At 44.7% G+C, this 16,734-nt stretch overlaps 1 protein-coding gene across 2 annotated transcripts in view; it reads left to right on the top strand.

Annotated features, from left to right (window-relative positions):
• Positions 1 to 16,734, top strand: part of myo16 (myosin XVI) — a 427,463-nt gene that overhangs the window by 74,881 nt on the left and 335,848 nt on the right. For both annotated transcript variants that reach the window (XM_078221662.1, XM_078221663.1), the window contains exon 4: positions 778 to 903. In XM_078221662.1, coding sequence (XP_078077788.1) covers positions 778 to 903 — 126 coding nt within the window. The remainder of the gene's footprint in view (positions 1 to 777; positions 904 to 16,734) is intronic.

The raw sequence follows: 16,734 nt of genomic DNA, 5'->3' as shown, positions 1-16,734 counted from the left end.
CAGCAGCAGAACTGAGGCAGTAGCAGCGTTGGGTTATAGAGATCCTGGTGAGTACACTGTTTAAGTGGTTTATAGCACTAAAAACATTTTTCATTTTCAATTCAAATTGAGTTTAAATTTATTATTATATTTTTACGGCAGTGATAATACCTAAAATTCAAAGTTGCTCCCCAGCTCCCTGAATTTAACAAGCTGCTCTAGGATACTTCAACTGAAAGGAAATGAATTTTCATTCATTCCACTGGAATGAGATTTCTAAAATCCTTTGCAATCATTTAGGCATTGCTGACCTTCAGATTATGTTGGCAGTGGCTTTGAAATCATCAAAGTAACTAAAAATGTCCATAGCAATCGATGCCTCCAGTCCTGTTGTAGTTTCCCATCATCTGGTTGGTTAGGTTGATTGGCCAAGCTAAATCACCCCTTAGTGTCCCGGATGCGCAGGTTAGAGGGATTAGCGGGTAAATACGTAGGGATAGGGGGATAGGGCCTGGGTGGGATTGTTGTCAGTGCAGACTCGATGGGCTGAATGGCTTCTTTCTGCACTGTCAGGTTTCTATGATTCTATGATGGATTGTATGCACGTAACTGTGAGCAAAATGGCATTTTCTGCGAGGAGCATCCGTTTTTAGTCAATTTATTTTCTTTGTAGCCCAGTCCTTGGTATTCTTCTCCCAATAATTATGTGCCCATGTGTTGCATTTATATAAGACTTCATAGTTATCTTTTTGGCTTTCATATTTTGTTTATGAATGTATTCATTTCTTACTGTTGCAGTTACACATGGCATGTGCTAGTGGCTATAAAGATGTCTCCACCCTACTCCTAGAGAACAGTGCTGACACTGATATCCCTGATAACTGTTACTGGACACCACTTCACCTAGCTGCAAAATATGGACAGGTAAATAAAAGTCTTAACTTTGTCTTGTTTCACCCTCTCATCAGAATTATCAGATTTATTCATGGGAATTTGTGATTGTTTTTTACCTGCAAAGTTGGGAGTTTTATAATTCCTGGGGAAAGCAAGTAAATGCTCAGAGTCTCATAATCATTAGGAAAATAACTCATGGAGGGGGGATCTTACCAATAAAATTCTAAGTGCCGTACGAGCGTGAAAACAGGAAAGAATTGCGCCCATTTTTTGGGCGAGATCGCAGATGCAATCGTATGACACTTGAAAAAGAAATTGAGGCAAAACGTGATACTCACCAGGAAGGAGAGTGGGAAGCCGGCTGCTGAGCTCTGGGGGTTGCGCCGGTGCCCTGGTTTGCCAGTGCACGATAGCATTTGAGACTCACTAATTACATTGAAATTAATAAATGAATATTTAAATCAGCTTCACATCCTTCCTAGGAGCTAAGTTGATTTAGCCGGCAGAACAGGGCCTGTAACATCGCGAGAAGTGAGAAACTGGGCGCAAGGATTTTTCACCTCTCGCCCGATCCTACCGGCTCGCTACATTGGTTGACTGGTGTGGCAAGCCAGTGAGATCACCCCTCACCTCATTTTTGTTGCTGAAGAACAAGGTTTTTAGGGAGACAGTCACAGTCGGTTTACTAGCTACATTGCTACAATGTTTATTTTTCAAGTTAATTTTTAAATACCACTAGTTAAACTTCTCTGCTCTTTCCTCTTGCTCCATAATTGTTTCATTTTCAAATATGTATACATTTCGTCTATGAAAGTTGTTGCTAATTCTGTAACTAACACCTTTAGCATAGTTAAATGTCTTTTCATTAAAAGGAATGCAGTCAGATTTAAAAACTGAGCCAAGCAATTAGGACAAGTTAACCAAATCCTTGATCAAACAGCAAGGTTTTTAGTAGCATCTTAAAGGTGGAGACTGGATTGTGTGATGGATTGGGCTTCGTTCACGATCCTTTTTGTAGTTTCCTGCAGTCTTGGACAGAACAGCAGCCACACCATGCTGTGATACAACCTGAAAGTATGCTTTCTATGGTGCATCAGTAGAAGTTGGTGAGAGTTTTAGTGGACATGCCAAATTTCCTTAGCCTCCTGAGAAAGTAGAAGCATTAGTGGGCTTTCTGAACTATAGCATTGGTGTGGAGGGACCAGGACAGGTTGTTGGTGAGCAGGACACCTAGAGACCTGAAGCTCTGGGCCATTTCCACTTCATCCCCATTGATGTAGATTGAGGCATGTTCTGCACTATGCTTCCTGAAGTCGATGACTATCTCCTTCATGTTACTGACATTGAAGGAGAGATCATTGTCATCGCACCAGTTCACCAGATTCTCGAGCTGTTTCCTGTACTCTGTCTCATCATTGTTTGAGATCCGATCCACTTCGGTGGTGTCATCAGCAAACTTGAAAATCAAGTTGGAGGGGAATTTGGCCACATAGTCATAGGTGTATAAGGAGTACAGTAAGGTTAGTGTCCTTGTACTGTTTTCTTTGTCCTCTTCTGGAACACTGGCCAGAGTTGAGAAAATGGAACCTGATGGGGGAGATAAGTTTTGCCCATCCAGCCACAGTGTCCAGTGTAACATAGTTGATTCAGTAGAATGTCAGCCTGAATGTCTGTGGGGCTGGTTTCACGAAGGACACTAGTATTTGTTGGACTGTCTTCCCATTGAATCTAGAGGATGCAGCAGAGATATTGCTGATGGAATTTCTCCAGTGCTGTTATGTGTGTCAGTTATACACAGTCCAGCTAACACTCCAGGACAGGAATGTGGTAATGACAACTGCTCTGGCTTGCAGAGGTGTTTATTGTCAAACACTCACTACCGTAGTTTACAGAAGGCTGAGATGCACAGATGATGTGGTGTCGGCTCCCCTCTTCAGTGGTGGTCTTTTGGCTACCAAGGTATTGGAAGTAGTCAACATATTCCAGAGTCTCTCTTTCAATGCATATGTGTGGTGGAATTTTTTTTCTTATATTCATTCATGGGACGTGGGCATTGCTGGCTAGGTTGGTATGAGCAGGTGGAGGTGACCTGCCTTCTCGAGCTGCTGCGGTCCATGTGGTGTAGGTACACCTATGATGCTGTTGGGGAGGAAGTCGGATGCTGAAGAAGAAACAGAAAGTACTGGAAAATCTTTGCAGGTCTGACAGCATCTGTATAGAGAGAATAGAGCTAATGTTTCAAGTCAGGATGACCCTTCGTCGACTGAACCGTTGGCTCTATTCTGTCCCCACAGATGCTGTCAGAACTGCTGAGATTTACAGCATTTTCTGTTTTTGTTTCAGATTCCAGCATCTGCAGTATTTTGCCTTTTATTTCAGTCAGATGGTAAGTTGCTTGGAGGGGAACTTCCAGTTGATGTGCCCATGTGTCTGCTCTCCTTGTCCTTCTAGATTGTAATGATGTGGTTCTGGAATATGTTTAAGGAGCCTTGTTGAATTTCTGTAGTGCATCTTGTAGTTGGTACATAATGCTACCACTGTGTTTTGGTAGTGGAAGGTGTGAATGTTTATGGATTGGTTGCTAATCAAACGGGCTGCTTTGTCCTGGATACTGTCAAGCTTCTTGTGTTGTTGGAGCTGCATTCATCCAGGCAAGTAAAGAGTATTGCATTGCACACCTGAGTTGTGGCTTGTAAATTGTGGCTAGGCTTTGGGGCATCAAGAGGTGAGTTACTCTCCACAGGATTACTAGCCTTTGACCTGCTCTTATAACCACTGTATTTATTTGGCGAGTCCAGTTCAGTTTCTGGTGAATGGTAACCCACAGGATATTGATCATGGGAGGTTCAATGATGGACGTAATCAAGCTGAGCATTAGTGAGCAGCATACTCTAAGCAAATGCTGCTTGATGGCATTGTTGATGACCCCTTCCATCATTTCAAGAGTAGACTGTGGGCCGGTAATTAGCCAGGTTGAGTTTGTCCAGTTTCTTCTGTACAGGACATACCTGGGCAGTTTTCCACATGAGAGGATCTCCAAGAAGATCGCGCATATCGACACAGACATAGACGAAGGAGCAGTGCTCCGAAAGCTTATGGTATTTGCTACCAAATAAACCTGTTGGACTTTAACCTGGTGTTGTGAGACTTCTTACTGTGTTTTCCACATTGCCAGGTAGATGCCAATGTTGGAACAACTTGGCTCGCTCTTGAGCACAACCCTTCAATACTATTGCCAGAATATTGTCAGGGCCCAAAAGCCGTTGCAGTATCCAGTACCTTCAGCTGCTGCTTGTTATCAGTAGTGAACCAAATTGAATGAAGACTGGCAACTGTGATGCTGGAGACCTCTGAATGAGGATCATCCACTTGGATTGTTGCAGATGCTTCAGCCTAATTTCTTGTACTTACATGCTGGGCTCGCCCATCGTTGAGCAAGGGGATATTTGTGAACCCTTCTACTCTAGTGAGTTCAATTGTCCACCACCAGTCATGACTGGACGTGGCAGTGCTTATGCTGTTTGACATACAAGTGGTCTTATGTTGAAGCCTCAGAAGATTGACACCTAATTTTTAGGGATGCCTAGTTCTGCTCCTGGCATGCCCTCCTGCACTCTTCATTGAACCAGGATTGATCCCTTGGCTTGGTGGTAATGGTAGAGTGGAGTATATGCCAGGCAGTGAGGTTACAGATTGTGGTTGAGTGCAATTCAGCTGAGTCTCATGGATTCCCAGTTTTGAGCTGCTTGTTCTGTTCAAAATGTATCCCATTTAACATTGTGGTATTGCCACACAATATGATGGAGAGTATCCATAAGGACTGTGCAATAGTCACTCCAACTGATACTGTCATGGAAAAGTGCATCTGCGACAGGCAGGTTGGTGAGGATGAGGTTAAGTATGCATTTCCCTCACCACCTGTTGCAGACCCAGTCTAGTGGCTATGTCCTTTCGGACTTGATGAACTCGGTCTATGGTGGTACTACTGAGTTACTGTTGGTGATGGCCACTGAAGTCTCCTATCCAGAGTACATTCTGCAGCCTTGTCACGCTCAGTGCTTCCTCCAGGTGGTGTTCAACATGGATTCATCAGCTGGAGGAGGGAAGTATGAGCAGCATACTCTAAGCAAGTGCTGCTTGATGGCATTGTTGATGACTCCTTCCATCATTTCAAGAGTAGACCGTGGGTAATTCGCCAGGTTGAGTTTGTCCCGTTTCTTGTGGTAATAGGCCAGAGGTTTCCTTGCCCACGTTTGACCTGAACCATAGAACCATAGAAAATTACAGCTCAGAAACAGGCCTTTTGGCCCTTCTTGTCTGTGCCGAACCATTTTATGCCTAGTCCCACTGACCTGCACTTGGACCATATCCCTCCATACCCCTCTCATCCATGAACCCGTCCAAGTTTTTCTTAAATGTTAAAAGTGACCCCGCATTTACCACTTTATCCGGCAGCTCATTCCACACTCCCACCACTCTCTGCGTGAAGAGGCCCCCCCTAATATTCCCTTTAAACTTTTCTCCTTTCACCTTTAACCCATGCCCTCTGGTTTTTTTCTCCCCTAGCTTCAGCGGAAAAAGCCTGCTTGCATTCACTCTATCTATACCCATCAAAATCTTATACACCTCTATCAAATCTCCCCTCAATCGTCTGCGCTCCAAGGAATAAAGTCCCAACCTATTCAATCTCTCTCTATAACTCAGCTTCTCAAGTCCCGGCAACATCCTTGTGAACCTTCTCTGCACTCTTTCAATCTTATTTACATCCTTCCTGTAACTCGGTGACCAAAACTGTACACAATACTCCAAATTCGGCCTCACCAATGCCTTATATAACCTTGATGTGGAGATGCCGGCGTTGGACTGGGGTATACACAGTAAGAAGTTTAACAACACCAGGTTAAAATCCAACAGGTTTATTTGGTAGCAAAAGCCACACAAGCTTTCGGAGCTCTAAGCCCCTTGGGCTTAGAGCTCCGAAAGCTTGTGTGGCTTTTGCTACCAAATAAACCTGTTGGACTTTAACCTGGTGTTGTTAAACTTCTTATTATATAACCTTACCATAACACTCCAACTTTTATACTCGATACTCCGATTTATAAAGGCCAATGTACCAAAGGCACTCTTTACGACCCTATCCACCTGTGACGTCACTTTCAGAGAATTCTGTACCTGTATTCCCAGATCCCTCTGTTCAACTGCACTCTTCAGAGTCCTACCATTTACCGAGTACGTTCTTCTTTGGTTTGTCCTTCCAAAGTGCAATATCTCACACTTGTCTGCGTTAAATTCCATTTGCCATTTTTCAGCCCATTTTTCTAGTTGGTCCAAATCCCTCTGCAAGCTTTGAAAACCTTCCTCACTGTCCACTACACCTCCAATCTTTGTATCATCAGCAAACTTGCTGATCCAATTGACCACATTATCATCCAGATCATTGATATAGATGACAAACAACAATGGACCCAACACCGATCCCTGCGGCACACCACTAGTCACAGGCCTCCACTCAGAGAAGCAATCCTCCACAACCACTCTCTGGCTTCTTCCATTGAGCCAGTGTCTTATCCAATTTACTACCTGCCCATGTATACCTAGCGACTGAACCTTCCTAACTAACCTCCCATGAGGGACCTTGTCAAAGGCCTTGCTGAAATCCAGGTAGACAACATCCACCGCCTTCCCTTCATCCACTTTCCTGGTAACCTCCTCGAAAAACTCCAATAGATTGGTCAAACATGACCTACCACGCACAAAGCCATGTTGACTCTCCCTAATAAGTCCCTGTCTATCCAAATATTTGTAGATCCTATCCCTTATCACACCTTCCAATAACTTGCCCACCACCGACGTCAAACCTACTGGCCGATAATTTCCCGGATTTCTTTTGGAACCTTTTTTAAACAACGGAACAACATGAGCCACCCTCCAATCATCCGGCACCTCCCCCGTGAATACTGACATTTTAAATATGTCTGCCAGGGCCCCTGCAAGTTCAACACTAGCTTCCCTCAAGGTCCGTGGGAATACCCTGTCCGGTCCTGGGGATTTATCCACTCTGATTTGCCTCAAGACAGCAAGCAACTCCTCCCCTTTAATCTGTAAAGGTTCCATGGCCTCCCTACCAGTTTGCCCTATTTCCGTAGACTCCATGCCCGTTTCCTCAGTAAATACGGATGCAAAAAAACCATTTAGTATCTCCCCCATCTCTTTTGGCTCCATACTCAGTCTACCACTCTGGTCTTCAAGAGGACCAATTTTATCCCTCACTATCCTTTTGCTCCTAACATACCTATAGAAGCTCTTTGGATTTTCCTTCACTCTGTCTGCCAAAGCAACCTCATGTCTTCTTTTAGCCCTCCTGATTTCCCTCTTAAGTAGCTTCTTGCACTTTTTATACTCCTCGAGCATCTGATGTGTTCCTTGCTGCCTGTACATTTCATACAACTCTCTCTTCCTCTTAATCAGTGTTACAATCTCCCTCGAGAACCAAGGTTCCTTATTCCTATTTACTTTGCCTTTAATCCTGACAGGAACATACAAACTCTGCACTCTCAAAATTTCTCCTTTGAAGGCCTCCCACTTTCCATTTACATCCTTACCAGAGAACAGCCTGTGCCAATCCACACTTCCCAGATCCCTTCTCATTTCATCAAATTTGGCCTTTTTCCAGTTCAGAACTTCAACCCGAGGACCAGATCTATCCTTATCCATGATCAGGTTGAAACTAATGGCATTATGATCACTGGATCCAAAGTGTTCCCTCACACTCACATCCATCACCTGCCCTAACTCATTTCGCAATAGGAGATCCAATATCGCATCCTCTCTCGTTGGCACCTCTATATACTGATATAGAAAATTCTCCTGAACACATTTTACAAACTCTACCCCGTCTAAACCTTTAACAGTATGCGAGTCCCAATCTATATGTGGAAAATTAAAATCCCCTACTATCACAACTTTGTGTTTCTTGCAGTTGTCAGCTATCTCTCCACTGATTTGCTCCTCCAATTCTCGCTGACTATTGGGTGGTCTATAATACAAGCCCATTAATGTGGTCATACCTTTCCTGTTTCTCAGCTCCACCATAGGGCCTCTGTCGACAAGCTCCCTAATCTATCCTGCCTGAGTACCGCTGTAACATTTTCCTTGACCAACAGTGCCACCCCCCCACCTTTTATCCCTCTACCTCTATCTCGTCTGAAACATTGGAACCCTGGAACATTGAGCTGCCAGTCCTGCCCCTCCTGTAGCCAAGTTTCACTAATGGCTATAATGTCATATTTCCATGTGTCTATCCACGTCTTCAGCTCATCTGCCTTTCCTACAATACTCCTGGCATTGAAATAGACACACCTCAAAAAATTATTTCCACCACACTCTACCCTTCCATTTGTGATTTTGCTTGAACTAACCTGTCTTTCTACCCCTGCTCCACTATCTGCTCTGGCACTCTGGTTCCCATCCCCCTGCAAATCTAGTTTAAACGCTCCCCAATAACACTAGCAAATCTCCCTGCAAGTATTTTGGTCCCCTTGTAGTTTAGGTGTAACCCGTCTCTCTTGTACAGGTCCCACCTGCCCCAGAAGAGGTCCCAATGATCCAAGAATTGGAAACCCTGCCCCCTGCACCAGTTCCTCAGCCACGTGTTTATCCGCCCAAGCATCCTACTCCTGCCCTCACTGGCATGTGGCTCCGGTAGCAATCCTGAGATTACTACCCTCGGGATCCTGCTTTTTAACTTCCTTCCAAGCTCTTTGTACTCACTCTTTAGGACCTCCTCACTCTTCCTTCCCACGTCATTGGTACCGACGTGTACCACGACATCTGGCTGATCACCTTCCCATTTTAGAACGCTTTGCACGCGATCAGAGACATCGCTGACCTTGGCACCTGGGAGGCAACAAACCATGCGGGAGTCTCTCTCCCGACCACAGAACCTCCGGTCTGTACCTCTGACCATTGAGTCCCCTATCACTACTGCTCTCCTCTTCTTCATCCCACCCTTTTGCACTGTAGAACCAGACTCAGTATCAGAGTTCCGGCTGTCGCAGCTTGTCCCAGGTAAAGCATCTCCCACAACAGTATCCAATTCAGTATACCTGTTGTGGAGGGGTATGGCCACAGGGGAACCCTGCTCTGCCTGTCCTTTCACACTGCCATTTCCTCTCCTTACAGTAACCCAATTTCCTGTGCTCTGCTGCTTAGGTGTAACTATCTCCCTAAAGCTACTGTCTATATACTTCTCATTCTCCCGAATTAGATGGAGGTCATCAAGCTCCTTCTCCAGTTCCCTAACACGCTTTGCTAGCAGCTGCAGGTGCTGTTGTCAGGGATACCGGAGATCTCCCTGATCTCCCACATCCTGCAAGAGGAGCATTCCAACATCTTGCCTGGCATATTTTTTTTTACTCTGGGGAAATACAGGAATAAACTTTCTGAAAAAGAAAAAAAAACCTACTCTTGCCTCTGCCTGTTCTCGCCGAAGCCCGTTTTGAGCCAAAGCCCTTCAGCTCTCACTCTGCCCCCTGCTCACTCTGCTGCCCGCTAACGACGCTGCCCGCTCAAAGGTGCGGCCTACTTTTAAACCCTCCAAAACCTTCCCAGGCTGCTGCTGGGCCTACTTCCTGTTTTGAAAAAAAACCCTCCGATTTTTTTCTCAAATTTAACTGAAAAATAAATAAATAAATTAGTGCACAAACAAGCTCCCTTACCCTCAGCCTGCTCCTGTGGAACAATGAGGTGCCAAGATTCTTCATGGAGTCCAGAGTCGATGCTGAGGACTCCCAGGGCAACACCCACCTGGCAGTAAACCACTGTGCTTTCACTTCTGCTGGGTTGTCCTGCCAGTGAGACAAGACATACCCAGTGATGGTGTTTGAGACATAATCTATAAGGTATGATTCTGCGAGTATGACTGTACCAGGCTGTTGTTTGACTAGTCTGTGAGACAGCTCTCCTAAATTTGTCACTTTACCCCAGATGTTAGTAAGGAATACTTTGCAGGTCGATATAGCTGAGTTGGCTATGTTGTTTCCGGTGCTTAGGTCAATGCTCGGTGGTCCATCTGATTTCAGTCCTTTTATACGTCTTTGTGGTTTGATACATCTTAGTAGCTTGCCAGGCTATTTCAGAGGACATGTAAGAGTCAACCACATTGCCGTGGGTCTGGAGTCACATGTTGGCCAGACCAGGTAAGGACGGCAGATTTTCTTCGCTCAAGGGCATTAGTGAACCAGATGGGTTTTTACCACAATTGACAATGGATTCATAGTCGCTATTAGAATATTGGAACATTGATTGACCAGGTCTGTGTTGACATCCAAGTCTGTTTTAGCAACATTCAAGGACAGACCCAGTCTCCTTTATGCTGAATTGAAGACATGAGAGGCTTGCAAATCTGGAACAGGATGTAATCATCCACATACTATAAATCATTTGTGTGTATGGTGGTCAGTTTAGTTTTGATATGGAGGTGACTGAAGTTCAAGAGTTTTCCACATAGTTGGTATTTAATACTCTCAGAGAGGGCAGTTGATATTTGATGAGGTGAATAGCCACTGTCAGGTAGATTGTATACAGTATGAGGTTATTATGTAGCTGGGCTTGACACCAGTCTGCGTTTGAAAGGGAAATGTTTCAGATCTCTCACTCAAAACATTTACAGTCATAAGATAATGAAACGGTTGCAGGATTGTTATGAACTTCCTTCAACACCCAAATCTCTGAAGCACAATCCACAAAACATCACTTTGGTCAGGTCAATAAATGCAATAGAACATAGAACATTACAGCGCAGTACAGGCCCTTCGGCCCTCGATGTTGCACCGACCAGTGGAACAAATCTAAAGCCCCTCTGATCTACACTATTCCAATATCATCCATATGTTTATCCAATAACCATTTGAATGCTGTTAATGTTGACGAGTCCACTACTGCTGCAGGCAGGGCATTCCACGCCCTTTCTACTCTCTGAGTAAAGAACCTACCTCTAACATCTGTCCTATATCTCTCACCCCTCAATTTAAAGCTATGTCCCCTTGTGCTAGCCATCACCATCCAAGGAAAAAGGCTCTCACTATCCACCCTATCTAATCCTCTGATCACCTTGTATGCCTCTATTAAGTCACCTCTTAACCTTCTTCTCTCTAACGAAAACAACCTCAAGCCCCTCAGCCTTTCCTCATAAGACCTTCCCACCATACCAGGCAACATCCTGGTAAATCTCCTCTTCACCCTTTCCAACACTTCCACATCTTTCCTATAATACGGCGACCAGAACTGTACGCAATACTCCAAATGTGGCCGCACCAGAGTTTTGTACAGTTGCAGCATGACCTCCTGGCTCCGAAACTCAATCCCTCTACCAATAAAAGCTAACACACCGTATGCCTTCTTAACAACCCTATCAACCTGGGTGCCAACTTTCAGGGATCTATGCACATGGACACCCAGATCCCTCTGTTCATCCACACTACCAAGTATCTTACCATTAGCCCAGTACTCTGTATTGCTGTTACTCCTTCCAAAGTGAATCACCTCACACTTTTCCGCATTAAACTCCATTTGCCACCTCTCAGCCCAGCTCTGCAGCTTATCTATGTCTCTTTGTAACCTGCCTCTTCCCTCCGCACTGTCTACAACTCCACCGACTTTAGTGTCATCCACAAATTTACTAATCCATCCTTCCACGTCCTCATCCAGGTCATTAATAAAAATGACAAACAGCAGTGTCCCTAAAACAGATCCTTGCGGTACACCACTAGTAACTGAACTCCAGGATGAATATTTCCCATCAACCACCACCCTCTGTTTTCTTACAGCTAGCCAATTCCTGATCCAAACCACTAAATCACCCTCAATCCCATGTGTCCGTATTTTCTGCAAAAGCTTACCATGGGGAACCTTATCAAACACTTTGCTGAAATCCATATACACCACATCAACCGCTTTACCCTCATCCACCTCTTTGGTCACCTTCACCGGGTACTTATTCACCAATGGTGAATAAGTACCTGGTTTTGCACTTAACATTTTTCTTGAATTTATCTAGCAACAAAGGCAATGCCGGAGGTTCCTCTGGAATGTTTAAAGCCACACTGTGCCTCTGAGAGAATTACTTGTGCCTCATGAAGTAGATAGTTCAGGAGAATCCATGGCAGGGTTTTCTGTGCTGTGGACAATAGAGCAATACCTCAATAGTTTCCACAGCATGATTTACCTTCCTTCTTGAAGATAATCACTGTTGTTGCATTCTTTAAGTCATGGAGAAGGTGATGGGGGTGGGATAATATTTTTTCCTCCCTAATCCATATGTTGAGTGCGTGGATCCTTCATGTGAGCAAAAGCCCAACAACGTTGAAAACTATAGCTGGAAAACCACCAGGGCCACAGGGTTTGTTATTTTTCATTTGTTTCATTGCTTGTTGCAGCTCTACTTTTGATGGTCGTTCACCCGTTGATTCTACCACAGGGTACGCATTTTCATTGCAGCGTTAATGTAAGCCTACTTGTAACACGAATAAAAGAAACTTAAACTGGGGGATAGACTGGAGAATATCAGCTGTAGCTGTGAGTTCACAGTTGAGTTACTGGAAGTGTTCTTTCCAGTATTGATGGAAGGCACTATCTTAGAATCGTAGAATCCCCACCGTGTAGAAGGAGGACATTCTGCCCATCGAGTCTGCGCTGAACAAAATCCCACCCAGACCCTATTTCCATAACCCCTCATACTTACCCTGCTAATCCCCCTGACACTAGGATTAAATTAGCATGGCCAATCAACCTAACCTGCACATCTTTGGACTGTGGGAGGAAACCGGAATACCCGAAGGAAACCCACGCAGACACGAGGAGAATGTACAAATTCCACACGGGCAGTGACCTGAGGCTGGAATTGAACCCAGGTCCCTGGCACTGTGAGGCAGCAGTGCTAACCACTATGCCACCTTGCCGCCCCATTTTTATCATCTTTAAGAAGAGAGACACCATCCTGTGAGTGAAGGGGAATCTATGGATCACCCCTGGTGACTTCAAAAAAGCTTTGCATGTCATGATGCTGTTGAATCTCTCAGGGTTTCTCTTCTCATGACTTTTCTTTTGTCTTCTGGATTTGTCTTTGGGTGCCATCCTTGATGGAATGCTGCCTTCTTGACTTAGGTTACTTAAGTAACCTTAGGTTGTTCTGCCATGTTTTTTGTTAAACCTGTTGGACTTTAATCTGGTGTTGTTAAAACTCTTGCTATGTTTTTTGTTTTCAGAGGTCACATATTTTTGCATTGTTTTCCTTGAACCAGTCCTGGTGGCAATGTTGCTCAAACCCAATGGTCTGGACACAGGAGTCTTGTACAGCTGACTTTGTTTGATCCCACTGTTCTGGGATTGAGTTGGATCTATGAAGATCTGTCAGATTGTTGATGAGCTGCACGAAATTCCTCTCTTTGGTCGGGCTGCTTTAGGGGTGAGACATTGATCTCTTCCTCTTGGACTTTTGACTCTTACAAAGTCTTGGTTCGAGGTGGATGTTCATCACTGATTGAACAAGTCGTTGATCTGCCTAGCAGGCATAAACCTCTCGCATGGATCAGGTGATACAGGCATCGCTTAGATGTCCACCTCAATCGAACTCTCCACCTGCCACTGGCCCCAGAGCGGTTCGTGCCTAGCTTCCTGGGCACCTCTGACCAGAAGATCTTTGACTCAAACAATGAAATAATCCAGGAAGTGTCAGTGCCTTGACGTAGGATGTTTCCATGTGGCGGAAGAGGGTATTTGTTATTAGGAGGCCATGCTGAGCACACTTTGTCAGTAGGAGGACACCATTTGCATTGTCTTTTCTCACCCTGTTTTCCCAGTGGATTTGCTCCTCAAATATAGAAGCAGCAGCCAATTCTGGCATTAAAGTCCTCATGAAGAATGATCTTTTCTTCTTTTGGGTTGGCAGTGAGGATTCCATTAAAGTCAGAATAGAGCTCTTTCCTAGCATCATCAGAGTATAAAGAGTTGGCAGATAATCACTGATGGTGATGACATATTGATTATGGCTGAGCTGTAAGTGAAATGGGGAATTCTGGCAGTTCATCCAAGATCCTGTTTTGGACGGCAAATCCAGCGCCATGGATATGAGTGAGGGTCACTGTCAGCCTTTCCTTTCTGTTATGAACCAGGCCAGAAACTCCAAGGTGTTTTACAAAGTCAGCCTAGGCCATAAGTTTTGCACTTTGAATTTGACACAGGTGAGCATAAGACGTTTCACTCCGGATATGATTCAGGTGACCCACTAGGAAACTTTTACCAAGTGAAGTTTATGTAAGAACACAGTTAACATATAAACAAAACTTAGTGTAACTTGTACCAATTACAAATTTTAAGCATGACACAGTGTAACTCTTAACAGCCGGCTCACTGTAATGTTCCAGGCCAAACATCATCCTAAACATACACCCCTTTCGAGACTTGGCAGGAAAATACTAGTATGCTCACATGACAGGATTTTGCAGCTTTATAACACCTGCTGTTAATTGATCTTTGGAAATGTTGGATTACAACTGAGACTTCCCAATCCTCGAAAAAAAGAGAGAAATAGAGACACTGCTTTCCTCTAACTTCTAGCTAGCAACCCACAGACAGCAGGATTTCCAATTCCAGGGAGAGAAACATGAAACAATGGGCTCTATTTTACCATTTTGATTCTAAGTACTGGGCGGGCTTGAAACTGGGAGTGTTTCAGATCCAACTTTTAGACCTGTTCTCAGGTGCCCCCATACGGACTCTGCCTGAAAAAATATCAGCAATTCCGAATCACGTTGCATAAGCCTGTGGGCGGGGTTTAACGATCCCGAAATCCTGCAGCTCCGATCGACGCCTCCAACTGCACATGTGCAGAAAAAAAATGATAGAATGCGGCTCGCCGCCACATCGGACTTTTGTGGAGCATGTCTGTTTCGCCCCGTTTCTGGATGGGTGAACGCGGTGGTAAAGGGGGAAGTGCCGGTAAGGTTGGGCGTGCAGCCTATTAAGTCAATTTAAATGCTTGCAAATCCATTTAAATGGCCGGGCGCAGTCCCGATTATGGCCATTTTCGGGTCTTGGTAAACGGAGAACCAGCATGGAGGTGGGCGCGGATCGCACTACTCACCTCATGCCCGACTTTACCAAGTTTTCGCGCCCAGAAATGAACGCAACCTGATGGTAAAATTGGGCCCAATGTGTTCTGTCTCAAGTCCAAATCAGAACCAAAATGAAACTAAACCTTTGGACTTGGCTATGGGAAAGAAACTGTCCCTCAGGCATCACCTGACTTGTCAATTATTTGCCATCAGCAATTCAAAAGGGTCATAAAAACTCCAGGACACTGCATTAGACCAGATTAAAAATAAACATTGCTTCAATTATCCTCCTTCAGCAACAATAAAAGATCCCCAGTTAGAAACAGCGTGGCATCAAAACCAAAAACGCCAGGCCTGCTTTAAAAAACCCTGCAGAGAACATGATTAAAATACGTTTCTTAAGGGCACAGCATCGTCACATTTCCAACTGGAGGTCCCTCTTTTTTTCAGCTGCCCCAGGGAAGTGCCCTCTCACTGGGGACAATGATGTCAATTTGGAGTCTTGATAGCTCACATGATATAATTGTGCTCTTCTTTCCAGACGGTCACTCTTGAGATTATCCATGAGTGTTCTAACATTCCAAGTTGCAAGAGTTAGAGTTTTCTTTGATCATGAAGATGGTGGTTCCGCAGGCTGTAGCTTTCTGAGCCAAGTGTAGGTGGAACAACCTGGTTTTAGGGCATTTTTTCTAATCACGTCCACATTTGGGGCATGCAGAGGATATCCTGGAGAGGACTGCTCAGTCACAGATATTGCTGCTGCCGAAAGACCCTTCGTCCCAACACAGGTGCCTAATGATTTTCACATATCTGTCGCCTGTGTGCAGTTTTTGACTTGGGATTCCAAGGTTCCTGTCTTTAATTCTTCATCAGCCCAGGACTTACCAAATAGACCCTTGTTGAACTCTGCACGTAACTTTGTTTAACAAGAAGACCTTGAGGTGCTGTAATTGTCTACATGATCTTGATGGCCAGATTTCAGGGGGTTGTCTAGCCATGATGACCAAACCCACCTTGCTGCTGCAGTCTTCTTCCACTTTCACAGCTGGTGAGACACACAGGCTTCCTTTGCCTGTTGTGCTATTGAGGATCTTTAGGACCACACTTTAGAAATCTTAGAATCTTAGAAACCCTACAGTGCAGAAAGAGGCCATTCGGCCCATCGAGTCTGCACCAACCACAATCCCACCTAGGCCCTATCCCCATATCCCTACATATTTACCCCCTAATCCCTCTAACCTACGCATCCCAGGACACTAAGGGCAATTTTAGCATGGCCAATCAACCTAACCCGCACATCTTTGGACTGTGGGAGGAAACCGGAGCACCTGGAGGAAACCCACGCAGACACGAGGAGAATGTGCAAACTCCACACAGACAGTGTGGAGTTTGGTATGGTGGCATGGCACATTGACCATGCCACCATACCTACCAGGAACAAGGAGGTCACAATGGCATTGCTTAAGGGATCATTGGGGCACCCAAGCCTCTTCACCACCTCAAGGTGGTGATCCGTAGAAGCCGAGAGCATCAGGGGGAAATCTTACCAAAAACATTCTAAATGCCAAATGAACATGAAAAAGGATAAAGCTCTGGGGACCCAGGTTTGAATCTCACCACGGCGGGTGGTGAAATTTGAATTCAGTGAAAGCATTCTGTAATTTGAAGTATAATAATGACAATGTAAACATTAATGATTGTTGTAACACCCACCTGGTTCACTAATGTCCTATAGGGAGGGAAATCTGTC

Source organism: Mustelus asterias, chromosome 10, assembly GCF_964213995.1.
Source record: "Mustelus asterias chromosome 10, sMusAst1.hap1.1, whole genome shotgun sequence".
NCBI lineage: Eukaryota > Metazoa > Chordata > Chondrichthyes > Carcharhiniformes > Triakidae > Mustelus > Mustelus asterias.
Note: the sequence above shows the minus strand (reverse complement) of the source record. Positions and strands in the feature narration are given on the sequence as shown.